This window comes from Xenopus tropicalis, chromosome 9 (assembly GCF_000004195.4).
Source record: "Xenopus tropicalis strain Nigerian chromosome 9, UCB_Xtro_10.0, whole genome shotgun sequence".
In the NCBI taxonomy this organism is placed as follows: domain Eukaryota; kingdom Metazoa; phylum Chordata; class Amphibia; order Anura; family Pipidae; genus Xenopus; species Xenopus tropicalis.
Window position 1 is genome coordinate 1,622,798 of NC_030685.2, and position 25,722 is coordinate 1,648,519.

Here is a 25,722-nt window from a genome sequence, read left to right on the forward strand (position 1 = left end):
TGATGGAAGAGGCTCTATAGATGCTGAACAGTGTGAGGAATGGCTGCTGTGGGATGTGGGAATGGGTTTTGTTACTATGGGAGACTCAAAGGAAAGGCTGGGGGGGGGGTACAATGTGATGATTACAGGGGGTGCCCAGGGCAGGGTGGGGGGGAAGGCATCGGAGTATTTATTGGCAGTTTGTCCCTCGGGAGTAGAAGTTAATGGCTGGATTCCAGAGCCCTGGGGTTCCCTTATGAATAAAAGGTATAAGGCACTCTCAGTGGGAAGGGAGAGGGGACAGACTGCATGTTATTATCAGCGATTAAAGGACAAGTCAACCCAGAATATAATTTTTTGCCATATAAAAGTTATTCTAAGCAACTTAGCAATATACATTCATTGCAAATTTGCAATGGTTTTCGCATTATTTGTATATATAATTGCTATTAGAAGCAGTGTCTGTCCTTTTCTATTCCCTGCCCTGCGGCTCTGACCCCTGAAACAATGTAACACAAGGCAGCAGCCTGACAGACCTGACTCGCTGGGGGAGACTGACCCCTGAAACAGTGTAACACAAGGCAGCAGCCTGACAGACCTCACTCGCTGGGGGAGACCGACCCCTGAAACAGTGTAACACAAGGCAGAAGCCTGACAGACCTGACTCGCTGGGGGAGACTGACCCCTGAAACACTGTAACACAAGGCAGCAGCCTGACAGACCTGACTCGCTGGGGGAGACTGACCCCTGAAACACTGTAACACAAGGCAGCAGCCTGACAGACCTGACTCGCTGGGGGAGACTGACCCCTGAAACAGTGTAACACAAGGCAACAGCCTGACAGACCTGACTCGCTGGGGGAGACTGACCCCTGAAACAGTGTAACACAAGGCAGCAGCCTGACAGGCCTGACTCGCTGGGGGAGACCGACCCCTGAAACACTGTAACACAAGGCAGCAGCCTGACAGACCTGACTCGCTGGGGGAGACCGACCCCTGAAACAGTGTAACACAAGGCAGCAGCCTGACAGACCTGACTCGCTGGGGGAGACCGACCCCTGAAACACTGTAACACAAGGCAGCAGCCTGACAGACCTGACTCGCTGGGGGAGACCGACCCCTGAAACACTGTAACACAAGGCAGCAGCCTGACAGACCTGACTCGCTGGGGGAGACCGACCCCTGAAACACTGTAACACAAGGCAGCAGCCTGACAGACCTGACTCGCTGGGGGAGACCGACCCCTGAAACAGTGTAACACAAGGCAGCAGCCTGACAGACCTGACTCGCTGGGGGAGACCGACCCCTGAAACACTGTAACACAAGGCAGCAGCCTGACAGACCTGACTCGCTGGGGGAGACCGACCCCTGAAACAGTGTAACACAAGGCAGCAGCCTGACAGACCTGACTCGCTGGGGGAGACCGACCCCTGAAACACTGTAACACAAGGCAGCAGCCTGACAGACCTGACTCGCTGGGGGAGACCGACCCCTGAAACAGTGTAACACAAGGCAGCAGCCTGACAGACCTGACTCGCTGGGGGAGACCGACCCCTGAAACACTGTAACACAAGGCAGCAGCCTGACAGACCTGACTCGCTGGGGGAGACCGACCCCTGAAACACTGTAACACAAGGCAGCAGCCTGACAGACCTGACTCGCTGGGGGAGACCGACCCCTGAAACACTGTAACACAAGGCAGCAGCCTGACAGACCTGACTCGCTGGGGGAGACCGACCCCTGAAACAGTGTAACACAAGGCAGCAGCCTGACAGACCTGACTCGCTGGGGGAGACCGACCCCTGAAACACTGTAACACAAGGCAGCAGCCTGACAGACCTGACTCGCTGGGGGAGACCGACCCCTGAAACACTGTAACACAAGGCAGCAGCCTGACAGACCTGACTCGCTGGGGGAGACCGACCCCTGAAACACTGTAACACAAGGCAGCAGCCTGACAGACCTGACTCGCTGGGGGAGACCGACCCCTGAAACACTGTAACACAAGGCAGCAGCCTGACAGACCTGACTCGCTGGGGGAGACTGACCCCTGAAACACTAACACAAGGCAGCAGCCTGACAGACCTGACTCACTGGGGGAGACTGACCCCTGAAACAGTGTAACACAAGGCAGCAGCCTGACAGACCTGACTCGCTGGGGGAGACTGACCCCTGAAACACTGTAACACAAGGCAGCAGCCTGACAGACCTGACTCGCTGGGGGAGACTGACCCCTGAAACACTGTAACACAAGGCAGCAGCCTGACAGTCTTGTCAGTTTTGTCGAGCCACAATTATTTTTTTTTTGACATATAGAAATTGTGGGTTACTTTAGGGGAGATCTGTGATGGTTTATTTCATTAATGTGATATCTGTTTGAGTCTTTTCTATTACTGAATTGCTATGTTTGCCCCTGAGTTAGGGATGTAGGGAATCCACTGTTTTAGGGTCTGGACAATTAATATGCAAAAGAATCCCCCAATGAGAATCCCAGCTGATGTGAGTAAATCCGGCTCTCTGTTCCTGCAATTGGAGTTGGGAGCAATAAGCACAGTTTCCCAGCACTGAACAAGTCTGTCCCTTTATCCCCATGTCTGATTCCTGTGCCATATAATGACGGGAAAATGCCATCATTATCTCTATATGTAAGGTACCAGCAAGGGGCCTGACACAGGGAATCAGCATTCTCATTGGTCAATGCTCTTGCATCTATAATTATGTTTTGGGTCAGTAGAATTCTCATTGGGGAATCGGTTTCCATGTGTAATTAAAGGGTGCCTATCAGTTGATCAGCTGGGATTCTCATTGGAGGATTCTTTTGCATATTAATTGCCCCTGGAGGGCGGGGCTCTCTCACACACAGGCACATAATGAGCAAACTGGGGCACTAAGTACCATTTGCATGTTAGTGCCACAACATGGCCGCCCACACTGGGAGCCCCTCCTGTTGCTGGGGGCATAGTGCCCGTTAGGGGCATTTTTTGCACAAAATGGTATTGTTTCCCCCAACCAGAGTGTGGGCTCTATTAATCTGCCCTTCCACTGGGGTAAACACTGTTCCACTAATAGGTGCCCTTTAAAGGAGAACTAATCCCTAACAATGCCATTTTTTATATACTGTACTTACTGCACCAGCCTAAAGGTACATCATCTCAATAGCAGCAATGATCGAGGACTTCAAATTTGTCACAGGAGCTTCCTATCTTGGAAAGTGTCTGTGACACTGCACATGCTCAGTGGGCTCTGGGCAGCTGGTGAGATGATGAGCTTAGGGGTTGTTGCAAATTATCAAGCAGAAAATGAGGTTTTCCTGTCATAGAAGCTGATGCTACAGGGCTGCCATTAACTTATTATCTGTAATTACTAATCAGCCTTCTACTGTGACATTTATATTCTATATATACAGTATATTGTACAGTGCTGTGTACATAAGTAGCACTTTATAAATACAGATATACATTCATGCATATTGTGTGTCGGTCCCTAAGTGCCAGCAGCACAGAGTATGTGCAGGGAATCAGCAGTAAAGGTGGGGGCTACTGGGGCATCTCTGGGGGCACAGATCTGCCCTGCTCAAGGGCTGTGGGTGCCTTGGGCTGATACAGAGCCCCAAAACCCAATGTACAAAATGTCTGCCCTACTCTTTAGTTGGGCTTTAGTTAAGTTTTATGTATAACTCGGTCTGGTAATAGGGATGTTCTACTGACAGTGATATTGCTGCATGAAATGATATATATGTGGCAGGGCTGGAACTAGAGGCAGGTAATGGGGGGGGGATATACTCCTTTCCCTGCCTTCCCATAGTATCTGCCCATCTGTCTGGCACCCCCAATCTCCCCGCCGCTATTGTGCTACTAATTGCATTGGGTGCCCTTACCCTTACGCCCGGGGCTGATACTTGGGAAGAGCAGAAGTGTCAGTGTATAAAGGAGTCATTCAGTAATTCAGCCCTAACCGGTAGTTAATGATTGACAAGAGCTTGTGTTGGTCTTTACATTGGTTAGAGGACTGATTAGCAGCTAATCATTAACTAATTCCCCAGTACTGGGTAGGTATGGCCTTGCCAAGAGATCAACGTGCAGATCCCTCCTACTCATTATACTGAGACTCACTGATTATTAATGGTGCCCGTTCCATGCAGGGATCGGTTCTGGGCCGGGTTTTTTCCCAGTGTCCCGCCGGCCCAGTCCGACCCTGTATCACTGTAGCACCATGGTGCATTGGGCACTTCTCTCATGTTACTCAATAACAACCCGACACCCATGGGGTTTTTCTCTCGGATATGTTTATTTCAAAGCACTAAAACTCACAATTTGTTTTTTTATTATAACTGTTTTATTTTTTTTTTAAAAATGAAATAAACAAATATTTTCACATTTTCACATTTCAGTACTTGGTTGGACCGCCTTTTGCAACAGTCCCAGCTTTGCTGCCTATTCAGGTAAGGCTTGGGCCCCCATTCTCCCAGAAAGCATTGCTCTAGGTTGTTCAGACTGGTTGGTTGATTGGTTGGATGCCACTTGTGCACCTGTAATGGTGCCAGAGATTCCCAATGGGATTTAGACGAGGGCTGTGATTGGGCCATGGCAGGACCTTGACCTTGTGGTTCTTGAGCCTCCAGTGTTACTTCCCCTTGAGTTTGGGGCATGAGTTTGTCCAACACTTTCTATGATATTTTGTCCCTCAAATATCACTATGTTGCCTAGCAACCATTTCTCTTTCCCATCAGTAATACTCAAGTAATAATACTTTGGACTTCACCGTCCTATCTGACTAACAACTTGGCCAAGGTTGTAGACTTGTGACTCGGTAATACATTCAGCCTCTGCACCTTGTGTCCCATGCTCCTTTTCTTCTAGACTGTAAGATGTTTAGGTTTGTAAACACTAATTAGCAGAGGTTTTACAAATCGGCCATCTCTTCCATTTGTCTCTGCAAAGATTTACAGAATGAGATGGGTCGGACCTGGAACCATTACCTGTTACAGTACTGATCTGCTTAAGGTCTTTGTAAATTGGGCTGATGGACAACTTGGGCACCGGGACTTACCAGCACCCAACTGTATCCAACTATTCCCATAACCAACCAGAGCTTACAGTCTAATTTCAGTTCCACAGACCCACTGACAGGCACATCAATAGCCAGTTACTGCACTATTGCACTTCAGCACTTTGTGGCCCAAACCAACCGCTGGGTCACTGGGATTGTCCTTATGGAATAAATATTAGTCAGTGTTTCTTCCTATCCATTGCTCTTTCCTTGCCCAGGGGCATTTCTTACATTCTATTGCCCCTTTACTGGTACCAACCAAACCCACGAGTCCAGCACTTTGTAGCACAAACCAACGGCTGTGTCACTGGGATTGTTCTTAGTCACTGTTTCATTTGCCCATTGCCTTTTTCTGCATTCTGTTGCCCCTTCACTGGGGGCGCTGAGGGTTCTCCTACAAAGGAAAGAGGGAAAGATGGGGTTACATGGGAAATAAACCCCAAGACTCAATATATTCTGAGCTTTTTTTCAAGAATAAAAATGTAAATGTGCTTTGGAACAAACCAATTCAGAAAGAAGCTTTTTAGGCTTCTTTACAACTTTTGCTGAATGCTAATGCCTTGGCCCCTTTGGTCTGCCAAAGTGCCAAGTGTCTCTGCTGCCAGTGCCAGTATTAAAGGGGGTGTAACCCACCCATGATGCTGTCCCACTGGCCCCTAGTTTGGCTATGGAAGTTGCAGGAAAATGTAATTATAGATGCAAGAGAAGTGGCCAATGAGAATGCTGATTCCCTGTGTCAGGCCCCTTGCTGGTACCTTACATATAGAGATAATGATGGCATTTTCCCGTCATTATATGGCACAGGAATCAGACATGGGGATAAAGGGACAGACTTGTTCAGTGCTGGGAAACTGTGCTTATTGCTCCCAACTCCAATTGCAGGAACAGAGAACAGGGAGCCGGATTTACTCACATCAGCTGGGATTCTCATTGGAGGATTCTTTTGCATTTCTGCCAATGCGGGCCCTAGAGAGCTGGGAAAGTTTTATTGGGCAATATTGCTTTAAGAAACCAACCCTGATGTTGCTGGACTACAGCTCCCAGCATGCCTCACCCTTCATTATATGTTACATTATTCTGGGATTTGTAGTCCGGCAACAGCTGAGTAACGTTTGGTTGAGCCACGCTGTGCACCTAGGGGGGGCAGTGGGACAGCTTTAGAGTCGGGTTTAGTGCCCCTTTATCCCTTGCTGTATAAGTGCTGTATAGGGACTGTGAGTAACAACCATAAGATAAAGGAACTCACCTGGGGGAGCAGCTGCCGTAGGTACATTTTTACTTGAATCTTGACCTTTAGGCAGTTGCTCGGCTTTGTGCCCCCCTGACAGCAGATAAAAGACCCCTGTGGGGAGAAAGGAATAACAGTATTTATATTTCTGCATATCCCACACTAATACACTGATGTCGGTAGAAGAGCTGGCAATTGCCCCCTATTTGCCCCCCCAGTTGCTGGATAAACTGCTGGTTATGGGGAATATAATCTGCCCCTCTGGGTACAAAGTGCTGGATCTTTGCTCTGGGTTTGGGCCCACTGGGTGCCGGTTCTGAGAGATGTTCTGGGGCTTCTTCATTCCAACACCAGACTGTGAAGATCGGGGGGTTTCTCCCGGCAAAACAATAAAAAGATCAGCACCTAAACCTGCTGAGGTTTTAAATGTTTTTATTAGGGAACCCCCCCCCCCGATCAGCACAAAGCGCAGTGTTGGAATGAAGAAACCGAGAGTCTGGGAACTGTCACAGGGTTTAGTGCCCGAAGGCTCCAGCGTCCATATATCCCCCCTATGGGGCAGGTTTAGCAACATTTAGATTTATGTAATTTTAGGTTTTTTCAAACTTACAAAAGCCTGAATGTTTCCTTATTTATTAAAAAATGCAAAAACAAAAAAACCCAACAGGCGCCAAGATGCATAAAAAATTGCTCCCCCCAATTAAATCCAATTAAGTAAAAGGGCCCCAAACACTGTGTAGGGCAGCTCTTACTGACACTCACAGAACCTCCCAAGCTTTAACATAGGGTATTTATTTTTTTTACATTTTGATTTTACATGGTTTTGATGCATAATAAATGGCAAAAATTTGCATTTTTTTTTAAACAAAAAAATTGGATCTTTAGCGCAAAAAAAAGACAAATTGTGGAATAAATACAAACTTTGGTAAATCTGCCTCTATGCATATATAAGTGCCAATGTGTTTCTGCTGTTTTCTGTTTTTTTAAAAAAAATAATGATATAATAATAATAAATAATGATATAATAATAATAATGTATATAATACTTATGTAATAATGCAATAATAATTGTGCCAGTTGTGCTAGTCTAAATAGAGGTAAAAATGCAAAAAATATAGGTACGTGCTGTGTACAGATATTTGTGTAAATGGCAGAAATCCCAAGTAACCCCACATGTGTATAGGGGAAAGCACAGCGGTTTGGGGGTTACCTTCCTTCCGTAGGAATTCCTTCTGGATTGGGGGGTTCAGGGCCTCGTGTTGCACCCGAGCAGTGAAATAGAAATCATTTGGATTCATCCGATCCATCAGTCCCATTCCCTCACAGATACTGGTGAGTCTGTAGGTGCCGTCACTGTTCTGATATAGTTTATTCTGTACATCAGGGATCGGCTTATAATCCTTTGGCTCCTTCTCAGCTCTCTGCCAGGTAACCCCAATGTCCTGTGGGTAGAACTGATCTATTTCCATGATGATGTATTTACCCCTCTGGGTGCAGCTCCTCACAACTGGGACCCCTGGGAATGAGAGAGATATGAGACATACAGTAGGCGCCTATGGAAAATGATATAATGTGGCCGGCAAGAAGCCAACCTATCATAAGTTATGGTCAGTTGCAAGAGCAACTTTTAAATCTAATTTAATTAACCTTTTTTGCAATAAAAAAGAGATTGTTAAAAAAATTCTAATCACGGCACCTCCAACCAGTCAAGGTGCCACAGATGTGCAGGGGGTCCATTTACTAACATTTGGATTTTGTTGGTTTTCCCCAAATTGTGTAATTTTTAGCACAAAAAACACAAGTTTTCCTATTTTCTCTAATCCACGACAAATGTGTGATTTATTAAATGAACTTAAAAATCCAGGGAATGAGAGTGCAGCAGAGACAGTGAGAGTGCAGCATGGAGAGTAAAGGAGATCTAATAACCAGAAGAGGCTGTGGGTGTTCAGCTTGGGGCAGCTTTGAGCTCCAGCCACATAGAGAGAGTGTTCTGCGTCCTGTTCAGCTGCCAGTGGGTGCCTATTGCCATCCTTGTGTGGCCCCTGTGTGAGGGCAGGTGTTTCTTGAGTATCCCAACTGCCAATCCAAAGGGAGAGGTACTTTGGGTCTGGTAGAGCTACCTGGGGTACTTAAAAGAGCTCTTGGGGAAGGGACATATTGCCGGGGACTGAACTGAGCAATTGCTTTGTTATGAGGATTCTTTTCATGTATATTTAATTTGTGCTTTTTCTATTCGACTCGTTTAATAAATTACTTGGCATTTGTGGTTTTAGAGAAAAACCACTAAAATGAGAATGTTGATAAATGAGCCTCTCCAATGTGTATCCAGTCTTTAGAATTCTGCCATGTGGGTCTATTTTTCTGTGAAAATGTGCAAACAAACAGAGGGAGCTGGTAGGGCTGTTACTCAGGCAGGTAAGTTACCCTCAGTATACTTACAGTAAATGAGGAGATTGGGCAGCATCTCCGTAACCAACTCAGCTCCCTGGGATCCATTCCTGTGCCATACAGATCAGATTTACTATACTGTTATCTGAATTCTAAGGTTGTATGAAGTTTCCTTCCCGGAGGCCCCAGTGGATTTAATTCCAGGTGCATCTTACTGTGCTTCCTGCCCAGCCTGTTTCTGGGGATTTGGGGTGTGGGTTTAAGGCACTTCCATGGTACGGTTAAGTAAAAATTGAGAGCAGTCAATGTAATATCAAGTCATTTCTCCACTTAAAGCTTTTATTATGGCTGCACCCTACAGGGCCAGGGGTCCCCTGTCTCTATCAGCAAATAGGTTTGGTCTGAGTTGCAGATGGTCTGCCCTGTGGGTGAGAGGTGTAACCCATTGGCTCAGATGAGTTATCGATATTTCCTATTTCCCTAGTCTATAAAACTGGAGTTTTCCCCCTTATCAGGAGGGTTGTTGTCATGGGCTTCCACAGAAGGGGGCAAGAGGGGGCACTTGCCCCCCCCTGGAAAAGTAGCAAAAAAAACAAAAAAAAACAAAAAACCTTACTCCGTTTCTGCACTGTCCCCTCAAGCCCGTTTTGCTGTGCTCCGATTGGATCTTTCTTCTTGTGGATTCTCCAATCAGAGCACAGCTTCCTTGACAGACAGTAAAATTGACCAATCAGAGCACAGATACACACAGGGATCGGGAGATTTTGCAAACTGGAAGCAGTACAGAACTGAAGACTGAAAAGAAGAATCTGCAGCTGTAACTTTACCTAAGAACCAACTCTCAACTATTGCTGCAGTTTTCATCCCACAGGCACTATACCCAGGCACTATACACAGGTACTATACCCAGGTACTATACACAGGCACTATACACAGGCACTATACACAGGCACTATACACAGGCACTATACCCAGGTACTATACCCAGGTACTATACACAGGTACTATACCCAGGTACTATACCCAGGTACTATACACAGGCACTATACCCAGGCACTATACCCAGGTACTATACCCAGGTACTATACCCAGGCACTATACCCAGACACTATACACAGGCACTATACCCAGGTACTATACCCAGGCACTATACCCAGGCACTATACACAGGCACTATACCCAGGCACTATACACAGGCACTATACCCAGGTACTATACCCAGGCACTATACCCAGGCACTATACCCAGGCACTATACCCAGGTACTATACACAGGCACTATACCCAGGTACTATACACAGGCACTATACACAGGCACTATACCCAGGCACTATACCCAGGTACTATACACAGGTACTATACCCAGGTACTATACACAGGTACTATACACAGGTACTATACCCAGGTACTATACCCAGGTACTATACACAGGTACTATACACAGGCACTATACACAGGCACTATACACAGGCACTATACACAGGCACTATACACAGGCACTATACCCAGGTACTATACACAGGCACTATACACAGGCACTATACCCAGGCACTATACACAGGCACTATACACAGGCACTATACCCAGGTACTATACACAGGTACTATACACAGGCACTATACACAGGCACTATACCCAGGTACTATACCCAGGTACTATACCCAGGTACTATACCCAGGTACTATACACAGGTACTATACACAGGCACTATACACAGGTACTATACCCAGGTACTATACCCAGGTACTATACACAGGCACTATACACAGGCACTATACCCAGGTACTATACCCAGGTACTATACCCAGGTACTATACCAGGTACTATACACAGGCACTATACCCAGGCACTATACCCAGGTACTATACCCAGGTACTATACCCAGGTACTATACCCAGGCACTATACACAGGCACTATACCCAGGTACTATACCCAGGTACTATACCCAGGTACTATACCCAGGTACTATACCCAGGTACTATACACAGGCACTATACACAGGTACTATACCCAGGTACTATACCCAGGTACTATACCCAGGTACTATACACAGGCACTATACACAGGCACTATACACAGGTACTATACAAAGGCACTATACCCAGGCACTATACACAGGCACTATACCCAGGTACTATACACAGGTACTATACAAAGGCACTATACCCAGGCACTATACCAGGCACTATACATACAGGTACTATACACAGGCAACTATACTCCAGGCACTATACACAGGTACTATACACAGGCACTATACCCAGGCACTATACACAGGCACTATACACAGGCACTATACACAGGCACTATACACAGGCACTATACCCAGGTACTATACACAGGCACTATACACAGGTACTATACACAGGTACTATACACAGGTACTATACACAGGCACTATACACAGGCACTATACCCAGGCACTATACACAGGTACTATACACAGGTACTATACACAGGTACTATACAGTTCTAAAGAATCACTAGCTGACATTAAATTGTTTTTTGCCTGACCTGACATCTATAATAATTTATAATCTATCCCCTACCCTAACACATGGAGGGTAAGTTAACTCTTTCCCTCTGAAAAAGCTCTTTGTGTGTTTATATATGTGTTGTTGTTTTTTGCACTTACTATTTTTTTTTTTTTGTCATTGTTTTGTTCATTTATAGTAAGTTACAGTGGGGCCAATGTTGTGTATCAGTGCCAGTGTTATAGTGCCAGGGCCTGAATATCTGCCATCAGTACCCACTGCTTCTCACTGTATATAATGTGCTGGTTTTGTAGGCCCCTTAACTATTCATATTCCCATCTCTTGTTTAAACCACTACCTGGTTGCTAGGGTAAATAAGACCCTAGCAACCAGATAGCTGCTGAAATACCAAATGGAGAGCTGCTGAACAAAAAGCTAAATAACTGAAAAACCATTAAAAATAAAAGTGAATTCGAATGCGAACTACCCCTTTAAGCTAACTGATCACAAACACAAATGTTTGCAGATCCCCTAACAGAAGTGCACGTATGAATACTTTTACATACTAAACATTTTAGGGTAAAAAAAAAGCACCCCCCGCACTTTTGTACAGTATCCCTGGGAGTCAGTGGGAACGGCAAGAGGTAGTTGGGAGGTTAACTTTTTACGCCAGCAGCGAATCCACTAAGTGCCACATTAGCTGTAGGTCAGTCTGTGTATGGGCCATCTTTAGCCTCCCCTAGTATCATCCTGCAAAAAAAAAATATATATATATTTATATATATATATATATATATATATATATATATATATATATATATATATATATATATATATATTTGTCTGTTGCAGGATGATGCTAGCTTACTTGCCCCCCCTTGGAAAAATTTTTGCGGACGCCCATGGTTGTTGTTTTGAAAGGCCAAGAAAAGAAGCTTAGAACCCTAAGGTAAATCAACACCTCAGTAAAAGCCAGGGAAACAGGGACCCTGAGAATGAGGTTTATCATTCAGACTAGAGCACTCAGTGTCAGGTCCAGAGATAGTTTGTAGAGTGATTGCTAATTCCCCAGCACAGGTTTTATTTATTGTAGAATGTCTTGTTCAGTTTAGCCACTAGGTGGCAGGGTTTTGCAAGTTTGGATAAAATAGGTGTATTAAAGCCTCCAGCCACTAGGGGGGCACAGAGGGCAGAAAGTATATAAGCAGGGGACCACACACAGTATGGGCTTTTTTATGGCAGATCAGCAGGATAGACAGAGAGGGTGTTACAGTGAGAAGCACTAGGTGTTTCAGGCAGGCAGATTGTTTAGTATGGGCAGCCCACACCCCAACAAGGAGTTAGATGGCTTAGGAGTCTTGGCTCTGCCACAGTAAGGGATGAAGTGTCAGTCTTAGGACTAGCAGGAAAGGCCTTTGGCAAAGGACGTCACCAGAAAATTCCTGTTTGGAGAAGGGCAGAGGGGCATTGGGGGAATGCTGGACTGTCTAGTGGAAAGGTGGGGAGTGAGCTCCCAGCTGGAGTGAAGGAAGGCTAGTCGGAGTGAAAAGGGTGAGAATGATCCGTCTGAGGTTGGGGAACGTTATTTTATTAGGGTGTAAGCCTGTCTGTGTTGCCCAGTGAAACCGAATGCTGACCGGGACAGTACTATTGGATATATGTGACCTGCTGGAATCTGAATAAATGTTTTGTTAACAGCATTTATATGTGTGGCTAGTGATGGGCGAAAAGTTTCGCCAGGCATGGATTCGCGGCGAATTTCCGCGTTTCTCCATTGGCGGATTGTTTCGCGAAACGGATGAAAAATTTCGCCGCGGAAAAATTCGCCGCACGTCCAAAAATTGTCGCCGGCGTCAAAAAAGAATAGTCGCGGGCGACAAAATAATAGCCGCGGGCGACGAAACAATAGCGCGCAACAAAATAATAGCCGCGGGCGACGAAACAAGAGCCGCGCGACGAAACAAGGGCCGCGCGACGAAACAAGAGCCGCGGGCGACGAAACAAGAGCCGCGGGCGACGAAACAATAGCCGCGGGCGACAAAACAATAGCCGCGGGCGACGAAACAATAGCCGTGCGACAAAATAATAGCCGCGGGCGACAAAATAATAGCGTGCGACAAAACAATAGCCGCGGGCGGCGAAACAATAGCCGCGCGACAAAATAATAGCCGCGGGCGACAATTTTTTTTTGTCGCACGACATTTTCGCCGTTTCGCGAATTTTTCGCCGTTTCGAGGATCTTTTCAAAGATTCGCGAATTTTTCGGCGAAGCGAAACGGAACAGATTCGCTCATCACTATGTGTGGCCCTTCGTCTATTTGTGCTACAAGTTAGCAAAAGCAGTTTTGTCCTCCCCCAAGGTGGGATAGTGAAGGGTAAGTAAAACACAAGTGTAGGATCCAGGACCCAGGGGTTTTTATCACACTCACACTGAGAAAATTTCCCCCTCCATGCAGCATTTCCCCCCAGAATGCCAGCATCAGCCTTTCCAGTTGCATTTACTGTAATTGCACACAATGGCCAAACCATGACTAACTTGCCTGTGATGCAGCAGCCAACACTTACAGATCTCTTCCCTTCTGGTGGGACAATGTGCATTTGCACACAGAACAGGCTCGGTGGGCACATTGGCACTACCTATAAGTACCAATAAGTAGTACTAAAGGTATATTTGGGCACAAGTGCCTTATATGAACAGCATTGATACACTGTATAGTAAATAGAGTAACAAGATTCTGATGACCCAGATTGGGCTTTGGCAGGAGTACCTTGAATCTGCCCACCATATCATTGCCAGATCATTATTGGCTCATCAGCATAGATATAAAGCAGCCATGTCTCTTGTCTTCACTAACTTTAACACTCACCTGTCACACTGAGGGCCCCGGTGCTTCTATCTAGGGGTTCCCCCAGACTGGGGTGTCCCACCCGGCAGATAAATTCTGCTCCATTGTCACTTTTGCCCGACACAGAGACAATGAGGGCGGCTGTGCAGGAGAAGGTCCCATCAGCTTCTTTCTTCTGCTCCATCTCTGGGATCTTGTATTTCTCACTGGGAGACACAGAGAATAATTCCTGCCCCCCGGCTTCTCTCCTCAGCCATTTCACCTCCAGAGCTTTAGGGAAATACCCCCGGATCTCACACTGGAATCTGCCCTCTGAGTTGTGTTTTAATGCAGGTTTTATTATTTCTTCCATCCATGGGCACCAGGGGAATTCTGCAAAAATACAGGGAAACGGATAAGCCTAATGCTAATATCTGTAATGTATAAAAAAACACATATTTACCAGTATTTCTGCCCATCAGGGTACAAAAAACCTCTAGCGACATCTAAACATTCAGTATCTGATGTTATGTGGTATCAGGTTGGGTATAGATGGTTTTTCATAACAGACTTTTATATTTACATGATTTAATTGGGAGGCAGAGATTCCAGATGAGAGGGGAAGAGTAAATAGATGAGTTAAGGCTTTAATTAAACAAGGAGTGGGATTGGGGAGAAGTTGGGAATGAATGGGATGGAGCGGGCAGGTAGTGAGAGTGAGGAAACCTCAGGTCTATCTCCAATTCAGTCACAGGGGGGAGAACACAGAAGAGACTGGAAGTGTTGGGGGAGAGGGAGGATGTTGATAAGAGATATCATCTCACTTGTACCAAATTCCTGTTTGTTTTGAAAAAGTGTCACTTTGTATTATGGCACGGAGGAATCTCCTTCTAGGTACTTTTCTATTTCCTCTTGGCGAGCAACAGCAGTCCTCTGCTTTATGGCAGGAATTGTCTTAGAACATGAAGCATAAATAAAGTTGGTGTATGTGGATAGATTCACTCATTTGGACACCTCTCCCAATTGCCTGACTGCTCCCCATCATTTGGCCTGCAGATCCTATTGACCAGAATGGCAATTTTTGGCCCCTTACACGGGCTGCCAGTTATGGAAACTGAAAAGCCTTGAGTAAAGGCTTCTGAGTAAAGATGCACTTTGTAGTTATTTCTATAAAACTACATTAGACTAGTGTGCTAAATTCAACTCATTATATATATATATATAGCTTGTGTTCAGTTATGTGATGACAGAACAACATTCAGATCTGTGATAAAACTGAGTTCTTTGAATGTAAATAAAAGTAAATAATACATTATCACTCTTCACAAATTTTGGATGCATGACAGACCCACTTTGATTTAAAAAAACGTTCCTTTGAAATAAATAGCAAAATATATTTGGCAAGAGTGAAACACAACGTGCAACATGAAGGGAAGTCTTGTTACCTGGATCTCTGGCAGAGAACTCCCGGGACCCCTGCCCAGTGCTGGATTGCTGGTTCCAGGTCACTCGCACTTTGAATCCTGGGTCTGTGAAGAGTTGCCCCAGGATCTTACACTCACTCTCAGTATTGTAAGTATAGTTAGAATTGGGAGTAAATCTTTCATTGATGGATTCCAGTTCCTGGTAGTGACCAACTCCACAGCTCCATCTGATCTGGATCCCTCTGGGGTAAAACTCCTGCAGGGTCAGGCGGCTCAGAACCTCTCCGGAGTCACTCAGGGAAAGCTTTATATAGTCCTTGGGCTTTGCTGGGAAATAGCATAGAAATATGTGTCAGATACAGGATCATGGGCCACATCTCTCTATTCCCAAGACATGGCGGAAGGTTCCTACTGATTTATATTTAAGGTCTAACAGTCATTTGTGCCACTGTGTCCATTAAATTATCATTCTTCTCACTTTATTTCCCAAAATAATGGATAGTGGGGACATGTGTTGTACCCAGCTATGGTTGGCACAGGATTTCCCTCAGTATATACTGTAATATTTGTTGAGGAAACAATAACAAGTCTGTCCCTAGGGTTACAATATGTGAATATATCATTTAATATAATACTAAGCCAACCTTAGCATTATCTGCATGTCCTCTCACAAGTGAGGTGTCACTGGCGGATGGAATATTTTATTTGGACTGACTTGATTGTATCACAAAACTGCTTTCCTTTGGTGCCAGTCATGCCCAGGTGGCCCAGCCAGATGGTGGAAATCAATCAAAATACTCCAAACAAACTGGTGATTTTTTTTCGAGTTAAACATTTGTACTCTGATTACTTAAGCATTTTTCAAAGTGCATCATGAATTTTTTACACAAGCATTTTCACCAGCTCTGGCGGAAACCATTTACCAATTGTAAAGTGCTGTAAGTGTGGGGGGAAAATAGGTTTCTACTGAGTTATTTTGCCTTATCCTCTATGAGAATTTCATGCTTGAATTTAACTAAGGAAAAATGTTGTCAGTAAAATCAAGACATTTTTAGTTTGACATTTTTAAATACTCCCTACAGTTTATAAAAAGCCACGAGATGGAGAGATCGGCACCAGGAGGAAAAGTGAAGGGAATAAAATAAAGACACATTTTCAGTTTTGCTTTCAAAAGAAGCTGTAGAAGAAGGCCTTACCCAGTAAGGTTGTTTAACAATCATCTAAAAAATATAACACTTTAAAAATGACTGTGTAAAAATAATTCAGTGGGAATTTCTGTACAAGTGCGCAATTTGATTTTCTGATTTTCCTGCAAGATTTCAACTTTGGCCTTTTATGTTCCTGCTGATATTGTAGCAAGGATTTGGTTTAGAACTTTATTCTTGAATAAATGGGGTTCTTTCCACAACCAACATTATTAAAGCTGTTGGATTGGATCCCAGCACAATATTAGTGGGCTGCCCATAAATCCTTGTGATCATTAGTTCACCATTTACTTCAACAATTCAATAATTTTAATGGATTGTCCTGAAATTGGCTATTTGGCTATAGGAGATACTGCCATGTATGGCCTTCATGACTCCAACACAGCAGTCTTTGGACCAATCTTTAGCTATATGTGTTTTATAAGGTGCAAATCTTTCAAACTAGCTATTGCCAATACAGCTACTCTGGGAGAGAATTCCACAAAATAATTGTTTAGGATGTGAGTATTTCTTACCTGAGATGAAGGAACAGTGTAGTTGTTCCTCTTTGGCTTTTCCATCACAGACAAACTTGCAGAACACGACCATATCCTTGTGCGCTGATACATCGGGGGTGAAGCTGAGGGAGGAGGTGACATTGTGTCTCCCGTCTGTCCCTGTTCTGTCTGTTCTTACAGTGAATTCCTGGCCCAGCAACATCTTCCCTTCTCCTTCTGCCTGGGCCTCATCCTCTGCTACCTCCGTCTTCTTCCCATCATGCCCCTGCACTGACCATATCACCCGGGGGCCCTTAGGGCAGTCAGAGGCCACACAGTACAGAGTCACCTTCTTCCCTTCCACCGTCTGGCTCCTGTGTATGTGACTCACCCGGAACCTCTGGAAATCTAACGAGACGGATCAGTATCAGTCATTGCCCTACTGTACCCCGGGGGGGTTATATGGGCACCCAGACATGGGATAATCTTGGGTTTTGGTAGGTTCTGGAGAACATTAACATATATCAAGCATATTAGATTAAACTATAGGGCTTATTTAAATCTGGAAAAATGTAAAAAAAAAAGTAATACTAATAGCAGGAGACATGTCCAGGGATTATAATTTACTGGGATCTAATGGAATAATTACATCTAGATATTTCTACTTTTGGATTTTCCAGTTACTTTTTTTAAAAAGAGAATTTAGATGAAGAATCAAAACCGTTGATGATTTCTGTTTTATCCACATTCACTTTGTAGCCTCAGAAGCTGCTGAAATATTTAATCAATTTATAGGGGACCTGTCACCCAGACATTAAAAGCTGTATAATAAAGGTCCTTTCAAAATGAAATATAAAAATCCAATGTTTTTTGTAAAGCATGAATACCTGTTCTACAGGTATTTAAAAAGTTGTCAATCTTATCTTGGCTGCCCCACGTCTATGCCTTAGGCATACAGTTGGGGCAGTCACTTTCCATTCTGCACTTCCTAGATGTCACTGCCCACCTCTCATTCCCCCTCCCTCCTCATGCTCTATAATTGTGTAGCCTGGGCATGGGCATCATGTTGTCCATTCTGGCACATAAGGAAGGAGAGAGGGTGCCATGTAGCATGGGATGCACCTTTCCATTTGGTATAGTATGTTTTGTTTTTTGAATTTTGAATTTTGTATTTAATTCTGAGCCAATAAATGGTTGTGTTTCTCACTGAATAATGTGTTTAATTACATTCTGGCACATACACAAAATTTTGGGGCGATACAAACATTGCCTTAATAACAGCACCCACAAAATGGCGCCTGCCTGCTTGTCGTGATTGTGAATTCCAAGACTGAAGGAAACAAGATTGATATCATTTATACAGATATACACATGAAGTTTATTTTGCTTGTCTAACATGATAAGAATGAATTTGGAATTATTTAACAATGTTTTCCAGGAAGCTATTTGTTTTTGTATTATAAATTGCAAAGTATCAGCTTGTGTTTCTATATGAAGTGTATTAATAACAATACCTTGAAATCTTTATAAATTCAATAATAATGGAGAAAGAGGACACCCCTCTCTGTTCCCTTATGTGTAATAAAATAAAAAAAATAACTTAACAAACAGAGAATTTGAGTATAAATATCTGACAGTTGAGCCAAAGGCATTCAGGCGACAGAGTAAATGGCCCAATGGAATCAAAGCTTCTATACTGACAATAGAACGAGGGGAATTACCTGCTGTAATGGCAGAATATCTTTAATTCTAGATCTATTACCAGTAAAACCATTCGGATTTGTTGTTATTACTGAAGGAAACATAACTGAAAATCTGCCAAAAGGATTTTAATGTCTTGATTTAATGATGATATTAGTCTAGAAGAATTAGGTAGAAATATTACTTTCCCTTCTTTGAGAATCATTTTTAAATTAGAGAACTTCCCAGAAGTCCATTTCTCCCATGAAACATCAGTGCATTAAACATTTTAGCCCAAAAGGGAGACTTTCCCACTCGTTACGCCCAGACTCCCAGTTTTATTTCTCTTTAGGTTTTTGTATATGACATTTCCTCTATAGTAATCTCTACATTTATTTACTATTTTGAAGGATTTAGAGATTTATCTTTGTCCATAATGATCAGGGGCAAACGAGTAATTATTCTAATGATGAGACACTTTGGCAGGCAATTTATTCGCCTCATTATATTAAATTCAGGAAATTTTTTTCCACTTTTTTCCCTACAATATGATATTATACTGTAAGTTGGGAAAAGTTTTAATTACTGATTGGTAATTTCTTAATTGGGAAATACCCTTATTTCTCTTTGTGGAAATATATTTTAAAAATAATAGTAAATTATAATAATATACAATTTATAATTACAATAATAATTGGTTTTTTTTGCTCTCCTTTACCCACAGAATGTTCAGTTACTTACATTTCCTCTTGTAAATGAGAAACCAGAGCCCCGCAGTGATCCCGGCCCCCATCAGCAGCATGGTGAGAAATATGGCTGCCGCAATGTTCCCTGCAGAATATTTAGCCTCAGTGTCTGAAAGAGAATCAGAAAGGAACAGAGTTACTCACAATATGGGATACACTGTGAGTATGGAGGTTATACCCAGAATCAGAGCCCTGAGGGATAGAATAGGAACTGTACTTCCCTGTAGGGTTGGCCTGAATCCAATATGGCGGCTGGTTATTGGGTATGGGGGGATAATGCACAGACTTACATTAGGGGTACACTGTGAGTATGGGGGTTATATGGAGGAATAGAATAAGAACTGGGATCCTGATGGAAGAGTTGGGAATGTAACTGCTCACAATCTCAGTTGATGCCTCCATAATGGAGCCCTGGACTCCCCCTAACCCCTCTTTCCCGGAACACAAACTGTAACACAAACAGACTGACACTGACCTCATAATCTAACAATCCCCACGGATCAGCAGTCACACACTGTTTATTCCGGCCAATGGCACAAAGGGTCACTGACCCCCTCACATGACTCAGGGAAGGGAAAGTGGAAGTGAGACAAACTGAGCTGTTACACAAAATGGGGATTTTATTCTCATGAAAGAAGTTCCAGATGAGGCCGAATGTTACACTGCAGTTTCATATGACCAACTGCACATCCGCAAAATAGGACTGATTTAGCCCTACAGGCCCGAGAGCTACAGTTCCCATGGGAATCCTGTGAATGTTCTGCCACCCTGCAATAATGTCTCCTCTAGTGTAGAACTACCATTTCTTTCTCTCTGTTTTTCTTCTGAAAATCAGAAGCACTTTTCTAGGTTTAGGCCTTTGTAGCGGTGGATTTAAACAAAATAAACCAACATAATCAGAACCAGACGTGGATACTGGTTGGGGGGGCACAAGGCGGATACATTGCTGTACAGTGATACAGTTAGGGGCCAGTATATGGGGTTTGGGGGCCACTCACCCTCTGGGCTCAGCTGTAGAGTCTCAGTGATGGGAAGCAGCAGAGTCTCATGTTCCACCGCGCAGGAGATGTTTCCCACTTGGATCCCACCCGTTGGGTTTATCACGTAATAGGAACCTGTTTTGAACCCCCCATCTCTGCTTTTCTTCAGATCTTCAGGGATTTTCCCATTCAGGAGCCACTGTATCCGCACTGGTTCTGGTTGGAACTGACTGGCTTCACACACCAGTACCTGCTCCGGGCGCCCATTGATCTTGGCCGAATAAACTTGCACTGACGGGGGCACTGGGGAGACACAATTACTTTGTTGGAAATATATAATGGTACTTTTATTGGTTACTGTGTTCTACACTGGTTCCGACCCACAATATCAGTCCCTGTAGTTCTGCTGCAAGTAATGTAATAATGTCATAAACTCAAAATATAAGGAAACTGGGATTTCACTGTGTAATATTCTTCATTGGGAAGTTTCATTGAGCAAAGAGTCGATGAGCCGATGAAGGCAGAACGTTTGGCACAAGGATTCTGATATTTACAGTAAGTTTTATTGCACCGGCACAGCCCATAATATACACAGTCCTGTCCCACGGGGGGGGGGGGTAATACTCAATATTACTGCAGCATTTTAAACCTATAATAGAATAAAACTTGTTCATATTTCTCTTTATAAACCTTTATAACATTTACTTGTTGTTCTTCAGGTTCCAAAGGGAAACGATCCAAGTTCTTATCAAACTTTATGATTTTAATATAAAAATGCGGAAATCAGAGATCTGATGAGATCAGCGGGCGCTTCCCTGTCACACGTGAGTAGGAAAGTTCTACGGTCATATAGTGAGTGCATCAGTGGGATCTTGTATCTGGGAACTGGATCTGATAATAGATCCTATACTTTATTTCAAAGATCTCACCATCGGCACAGAAAGGGGCTCTTCACTGTAATGGCAGTCAGGTTATGGGATTCCCTACCAAGAGAGGGGGAATGAGTGATACATTGGGGGTGGGGAGGAAAGGGGATCTCACCATCAGCATAGGAAGGGGTTCCTTACTGTAAGGGCAGTCAGGTTATGGGATTCCCTACCAAGAGAGGGGGAATGAGTGATACATTGGGGGTGGGGAGGAAAGGGGATCTCACCATCAGCATAGGAAGGGGTTCCTTACTGTAAGGGCAGTCAGGTTATGGGATTCCCTACCCAGAGAGGGGGAATGAGTGATTCATTGGGGGTGGGGAGGAAAGGGGATCTCACCATCAGCATAGGAAGGGGTTCCTTACTGTAAGGGCAGTCAGGTTATGGGATTCCCTACCCAGAGAGGGGGAATGAGTGATTCATTGGGGGTGGGGGGGAGGAAAGGAGATCTCACCATTAGCATAGGAAGGGGTTCCTTACTGTAAGGGCAGTCAGGTTATGGGGTTCCCTACCAAGAGAGGGGGAATGAGTGATACATTGGGGGTGGGGAGGAAAGGGGATCTCACCATCAGCATAGGAAGGGGTTCCTTACTGTAAGGGCAATCAGGTTATGAGGTTTCCTACCCAGAGAGGGGGAATGAGTGATACATTGGGGGTGGGGAGGAAAGGAGATCTCACCATCAGCATAGGAAGGGGTTCCTTACTGTAAGGGCAGTCAGTTATGGGATTCCCTACCAAGAGAGGGGGAATGAGTGATACATTGGGGGTGGGGAGGAAAGGGGATCTCACCATCAGCATAGGAAGGGGTTCCTTACTGTAAGGGCAGTCAGGTTATGGGATTCCCTACCAAGAGAGGGGGAATGAGTGATACATTGGGGGTGGGGAGGAAAGGGGATCTCACCATCAGCATAGGAAGGGGTTCCTTACTGTAAGGGCAGTTCGGTTATGGGATTCCCTACCCAGAGAGGGGGAATGAGTGATACATTGGGGGTGGGGAGGGAAGGAGATCTCACCATCAGCATAGGAAGGGGTTCCTTACTGTAAGGGCAGTCAGGTTATGGGATTCCCTACCAAGAGAGGGGGAATGAGTGATACATTGGGGGCAAAGGAAGGGGCCTTTATTGATCCAGAATGAGAGAGAAAACCAAAGTGACCACATGAGTCCCTACACAATAACAATAATAACAATAATAATAATAATAATATAAAGTGCACTCACCTCCATACTGCACCCTGAAACTATCCCGCCTGGGGGTGGGGAGGGATTCATGTTGCACCAGACAAGCAATCTCTGGGGTATCCTCGGTGTCAGAGGGGGTGAGAGTCAGGGTGCTGTTGAGTCGGAAGGTACCATCTGCATTCTGCTGCAGGGGGCCCAGGGCTGAGTTGGGCAACACCTTCCCGTTCCTGAGCCAAGTGACAGTGATGCGTTGTGGGTAGAAATCAGTCACTGAGCACCGTAGGGCAGTTCCCTGGTTCCTAACGAGAGTTCTCTTAGCAACCACAACCTCAGGCAGCGCTAGGGACAAGGGCACAGATACAGAGTTTGTAGAGGAATGAGGAAGCAAAAGAAATATGGAGAGAAAGAAACAAGGTGAGAGGTGTCTGTGAGCAGAATACCCTGGGGGGCCCCTAGTCCCCCCACCCAGCACCTTTGTTACATTGTAAGTCACTAGGAATTGGGATATAGGAACGTCCCCGGTTCCTACCATGAATGCGCAGCCGGATCTCCTTCTTTTGGGTCTCTGGGCTGTAAATGACTGAGCACCTGTAGGTTCCCCCATCCGAGACAGTCACGTTGGAGAGAGACAGCGAGGCGTTGCCTTCCAGCAGAGCTCTCTCATCTATGGAAACCCGGGGGCTGGAAACCTTCCCCTTGTTGTCGTATCTCAGAACCTCCTTGTCCCCAAAATGCCACAAAATGGCAAGGAACTTGGGGTTCATGGGGGGGTTGTCCACTCGGAACGTGCAGGGGAGCAGGGCGTCTCTTCCCATCGGGGAGGACTGATCGGGGGGGACTGTCACCTCTAGGGCTGAACCTAAAGAACGAAAAAACCTTTAGATCAATGTACAAACAAACCCATGAGTTACATATAGGGGTCCCTGCCCCTTATCCACCCCCTGCCCCATATAGAGACCCACGTGCTGCTGTGTATCTAACCCCAACCCTAACACTAACCCTAACCCTAATACAGTCCAACCCCAACCCTAACCCCAACACTCACAAAGACCCCCAACACACACTTGCCCCTCCCTTTGGTACCAAAGTTTTTGCCTTTCCCTATAACCCTGGATGCCCAACACTAATTCTTAAAGTGCAACCCCAACCCTAACACTAACCCCAACCCTAATACAGTCCAACCCTAACACTAACCCCAACCCTGTCCAATCCTTAACCCTAACCCCAACCCTAACCCCAACCCTAACCCTAATACAGTCCAACCCTAACCCCAACCTCAACCTCAACCCCAACCCCAACCTCAACCTCAACCCCAACCCTAACCCCAACCTCAACCCTAACCCCAACCTCAACCCAAACCCCAACCTCAACCCCAACCTCAACCCTAACCCCAACCCTAACACTAACCCCAACCCCAACCCTAACCCCAACCCTAGCACTAACCCCAACCCCAACCCTAACCCCAACCCTAATCCCAACCCCAACCCTAACCCTAATACAGTCCAAACCCAACCCCATCCCAAACCCCATCCCCAACCCTAACCCCAACCCCAACCCTAATACAGTCCAACCCTAACCCCATCCTCAACCCCAACCCTAACCCCAACCCTAAACCCAACCCCATCCCCAACCCTAACCCCAACCCTAAACCCAACCCTAACCCCAACCCTAATACAGTCCAACCCTAACCCCATCCTCAACCCCAACCCTAACCCCAACCCTAAACCCAACCCCATCCCCAACCCTAACCCCAACCCTAAACCCAACCCCAACTCTCCTCAAGGGGACACAAAAACTGTCATAAAACAGGACCTTGCTACACATTAGACAAGCCACATTGGCCACTTTTCCAGGTACAGATACAGTCACATGACTGATACAGACTTTCCCCGTGGTCTCGTGACATGTGATTCCTCATGAAAATATGTTGCCGGGATAAAGGGCAAGTGCGCTGCTATTTACCGATAGTAATACAGAGTGAGAGCTGAGAAATGCAATGGAAATGAGGGCTCTGAAACTGCACAGTAAGACCCCAGGTTTATATTGGATGAACTTGTCTACAAAATGTCAGGGAAAGGGTTAATGAGTATGAGCTGTTGCCTTGGTGCTTCCCCATGTGGTGCCGGTGAATTCTGGGGATTCGTTAGTTAAACTGGGGGGGTTACAGTGGGGAATGGGGGTGTAACGGAGCCAGGGACAGGGTAACAAACACCAAGTGACTGACACAAGTCAGAGAGGAGAGAGAGACCCCCAAACCATTAGAGAGGGGAGAGTAGTACTTACAGTGCCTGTGCTGCAGGAGGAGGAGGGATAAGAGAAATCCCAGCACTTTCCCAGTTACTGAATCTTCCATGTTCAGGCGCAGACTCCTCTCATCATTCTCTCTATCTGTCTATCTGTCTCTCTCTGTCTGTCTCTCTCTGTCTGTCTGTCTGTCTGTCTGTCTCTCTATCTCACTGATTCTCACTCATTTTTGCTGCTTCTCTGCTTCTCGCTCTGTCTCGCTGCTTCTCTGCTTCTCACTCAGTCACAAATGCTGCTCCTGGGGCACAGCCCCAATTATATGCACACGTCACCCACACTCACATCTGTCACTCACACATCTCATAGAGAGAGGAGTTTACACTGGAACTGCCAAGGTTCCCTCTCAGTCGAGTGCTCACTCACACTCATTCAAAGGGGTTGTAAGTGAGAGGTGTTTGTCTGCACTCACAACCAATTAAATAAAAGGGAAAACAAGTAATTAGTCCAACAACCTTTCTCCTTTTAGATTGCAAGCCTTATGGGCAGGGCCCCCCTTGCCTGTGGGAGCAGTCCGTACGCTCAGGGCAGTATAGGGATGTATCAAGCAGGGATTCCCTGTGTGTTACTGAATTGCAGGGCCCCCCCACCCAACGCTGGCTACCCTACATATGCCATTGGTCAGCATGTGGCCTCATGCCATGCCCCAGCCAATCAGCTTGCATTCTGCCCTGTCACTCACAGATCCCCAGACATGCCTGTATTGTTACTGTAAGAGATTGGGAGCCGTATGTGCATTGCTGTAGCGCCAGTCGGGCCAGTGACTACCCCCTGGCACCCTAGTGGCTGGCACCCTGGGTATTAGGCTCAGGGCAGGGGCTGTTCTGCACTCACACGGCTTCTACTTTACTGCCCCCCCATC

General features: G+C 45.4%; 1 protein-coding gene across 2 annotated transcripts; it reads right to left on the reverse strand.

The window, feature by feature from the left end:
• Positions 1 to 7,331: 7,331 nt before the first annotated feature.
• Positions 7,332 to 25,412, reverse strand: LOC100496188. 2 transcript variants are annotated; one of them, XM_031892854.1, is made up of 10 exons: positions 25,316 to 25,412; positions 24,843 to 25,055; positions 23,089 to 23,418; positions 22,599 to 22,898; positions 20,472 to 20,756; positions 19,469 to 19,582; positions 17,087 to 17,455; positions 15,388 to 15,693; positions 13,985 to 14,335; positions 7,332 to 7,771 (listed from the first exon to the last, which is right to left on the reverse strand). In XM_031892854.1, exons 2-10 carry the CDS (start codon positions 24,910 to 24,912, stop codon positions 7,338 to 7,340), a joined length of 2,559 nt encoding a protein of 852 aa, XP_031748714.1. In that variant the 5' UTR covers positions 24,913 to 25,055; positions 25,316 to 25,412; the 3' UTR covers positions 7,332 to 7,337. The 2 variants fall into 2 exon arrangements, with proteins under 2 accessions (XP_031748714.1, XP_031748713.1); XM_031892853.1 differs by having other exon boundaries at positions 24,843 to 25,404.
• Positions 25,413 to 25,722: the final 310 nt, after the last annotated feature.

What these genes read in the sequence shown, in the direction of transcription:
- LOC100496188 (XM_031892854.1), bottom strand. Translation starts at nt 24,912, where the DNA reads ATGGAAGATTCAGTAACTGGGAAAGTGCTGGGATTTCTCTTATCCCTC. An exon ending in TTTCAGGGTGCAGTATGGAG is followed by an intron (nt 20,757 to 22,598) that starts GTGAGTGCACTT and finishes GTGTCTCCCCAG; the next exon opens with TGCCCCCGTCAGTGCAAGTT. An exon ending in GTTCTCTGCCAGAGATCCAG is followed by an intron (nt 14,336 to 15,387) that starts GTAACAAGACTT and finishes GTATTTTTGCAG; the next exon opens with AATTCCCCTGGTGCCCATGG.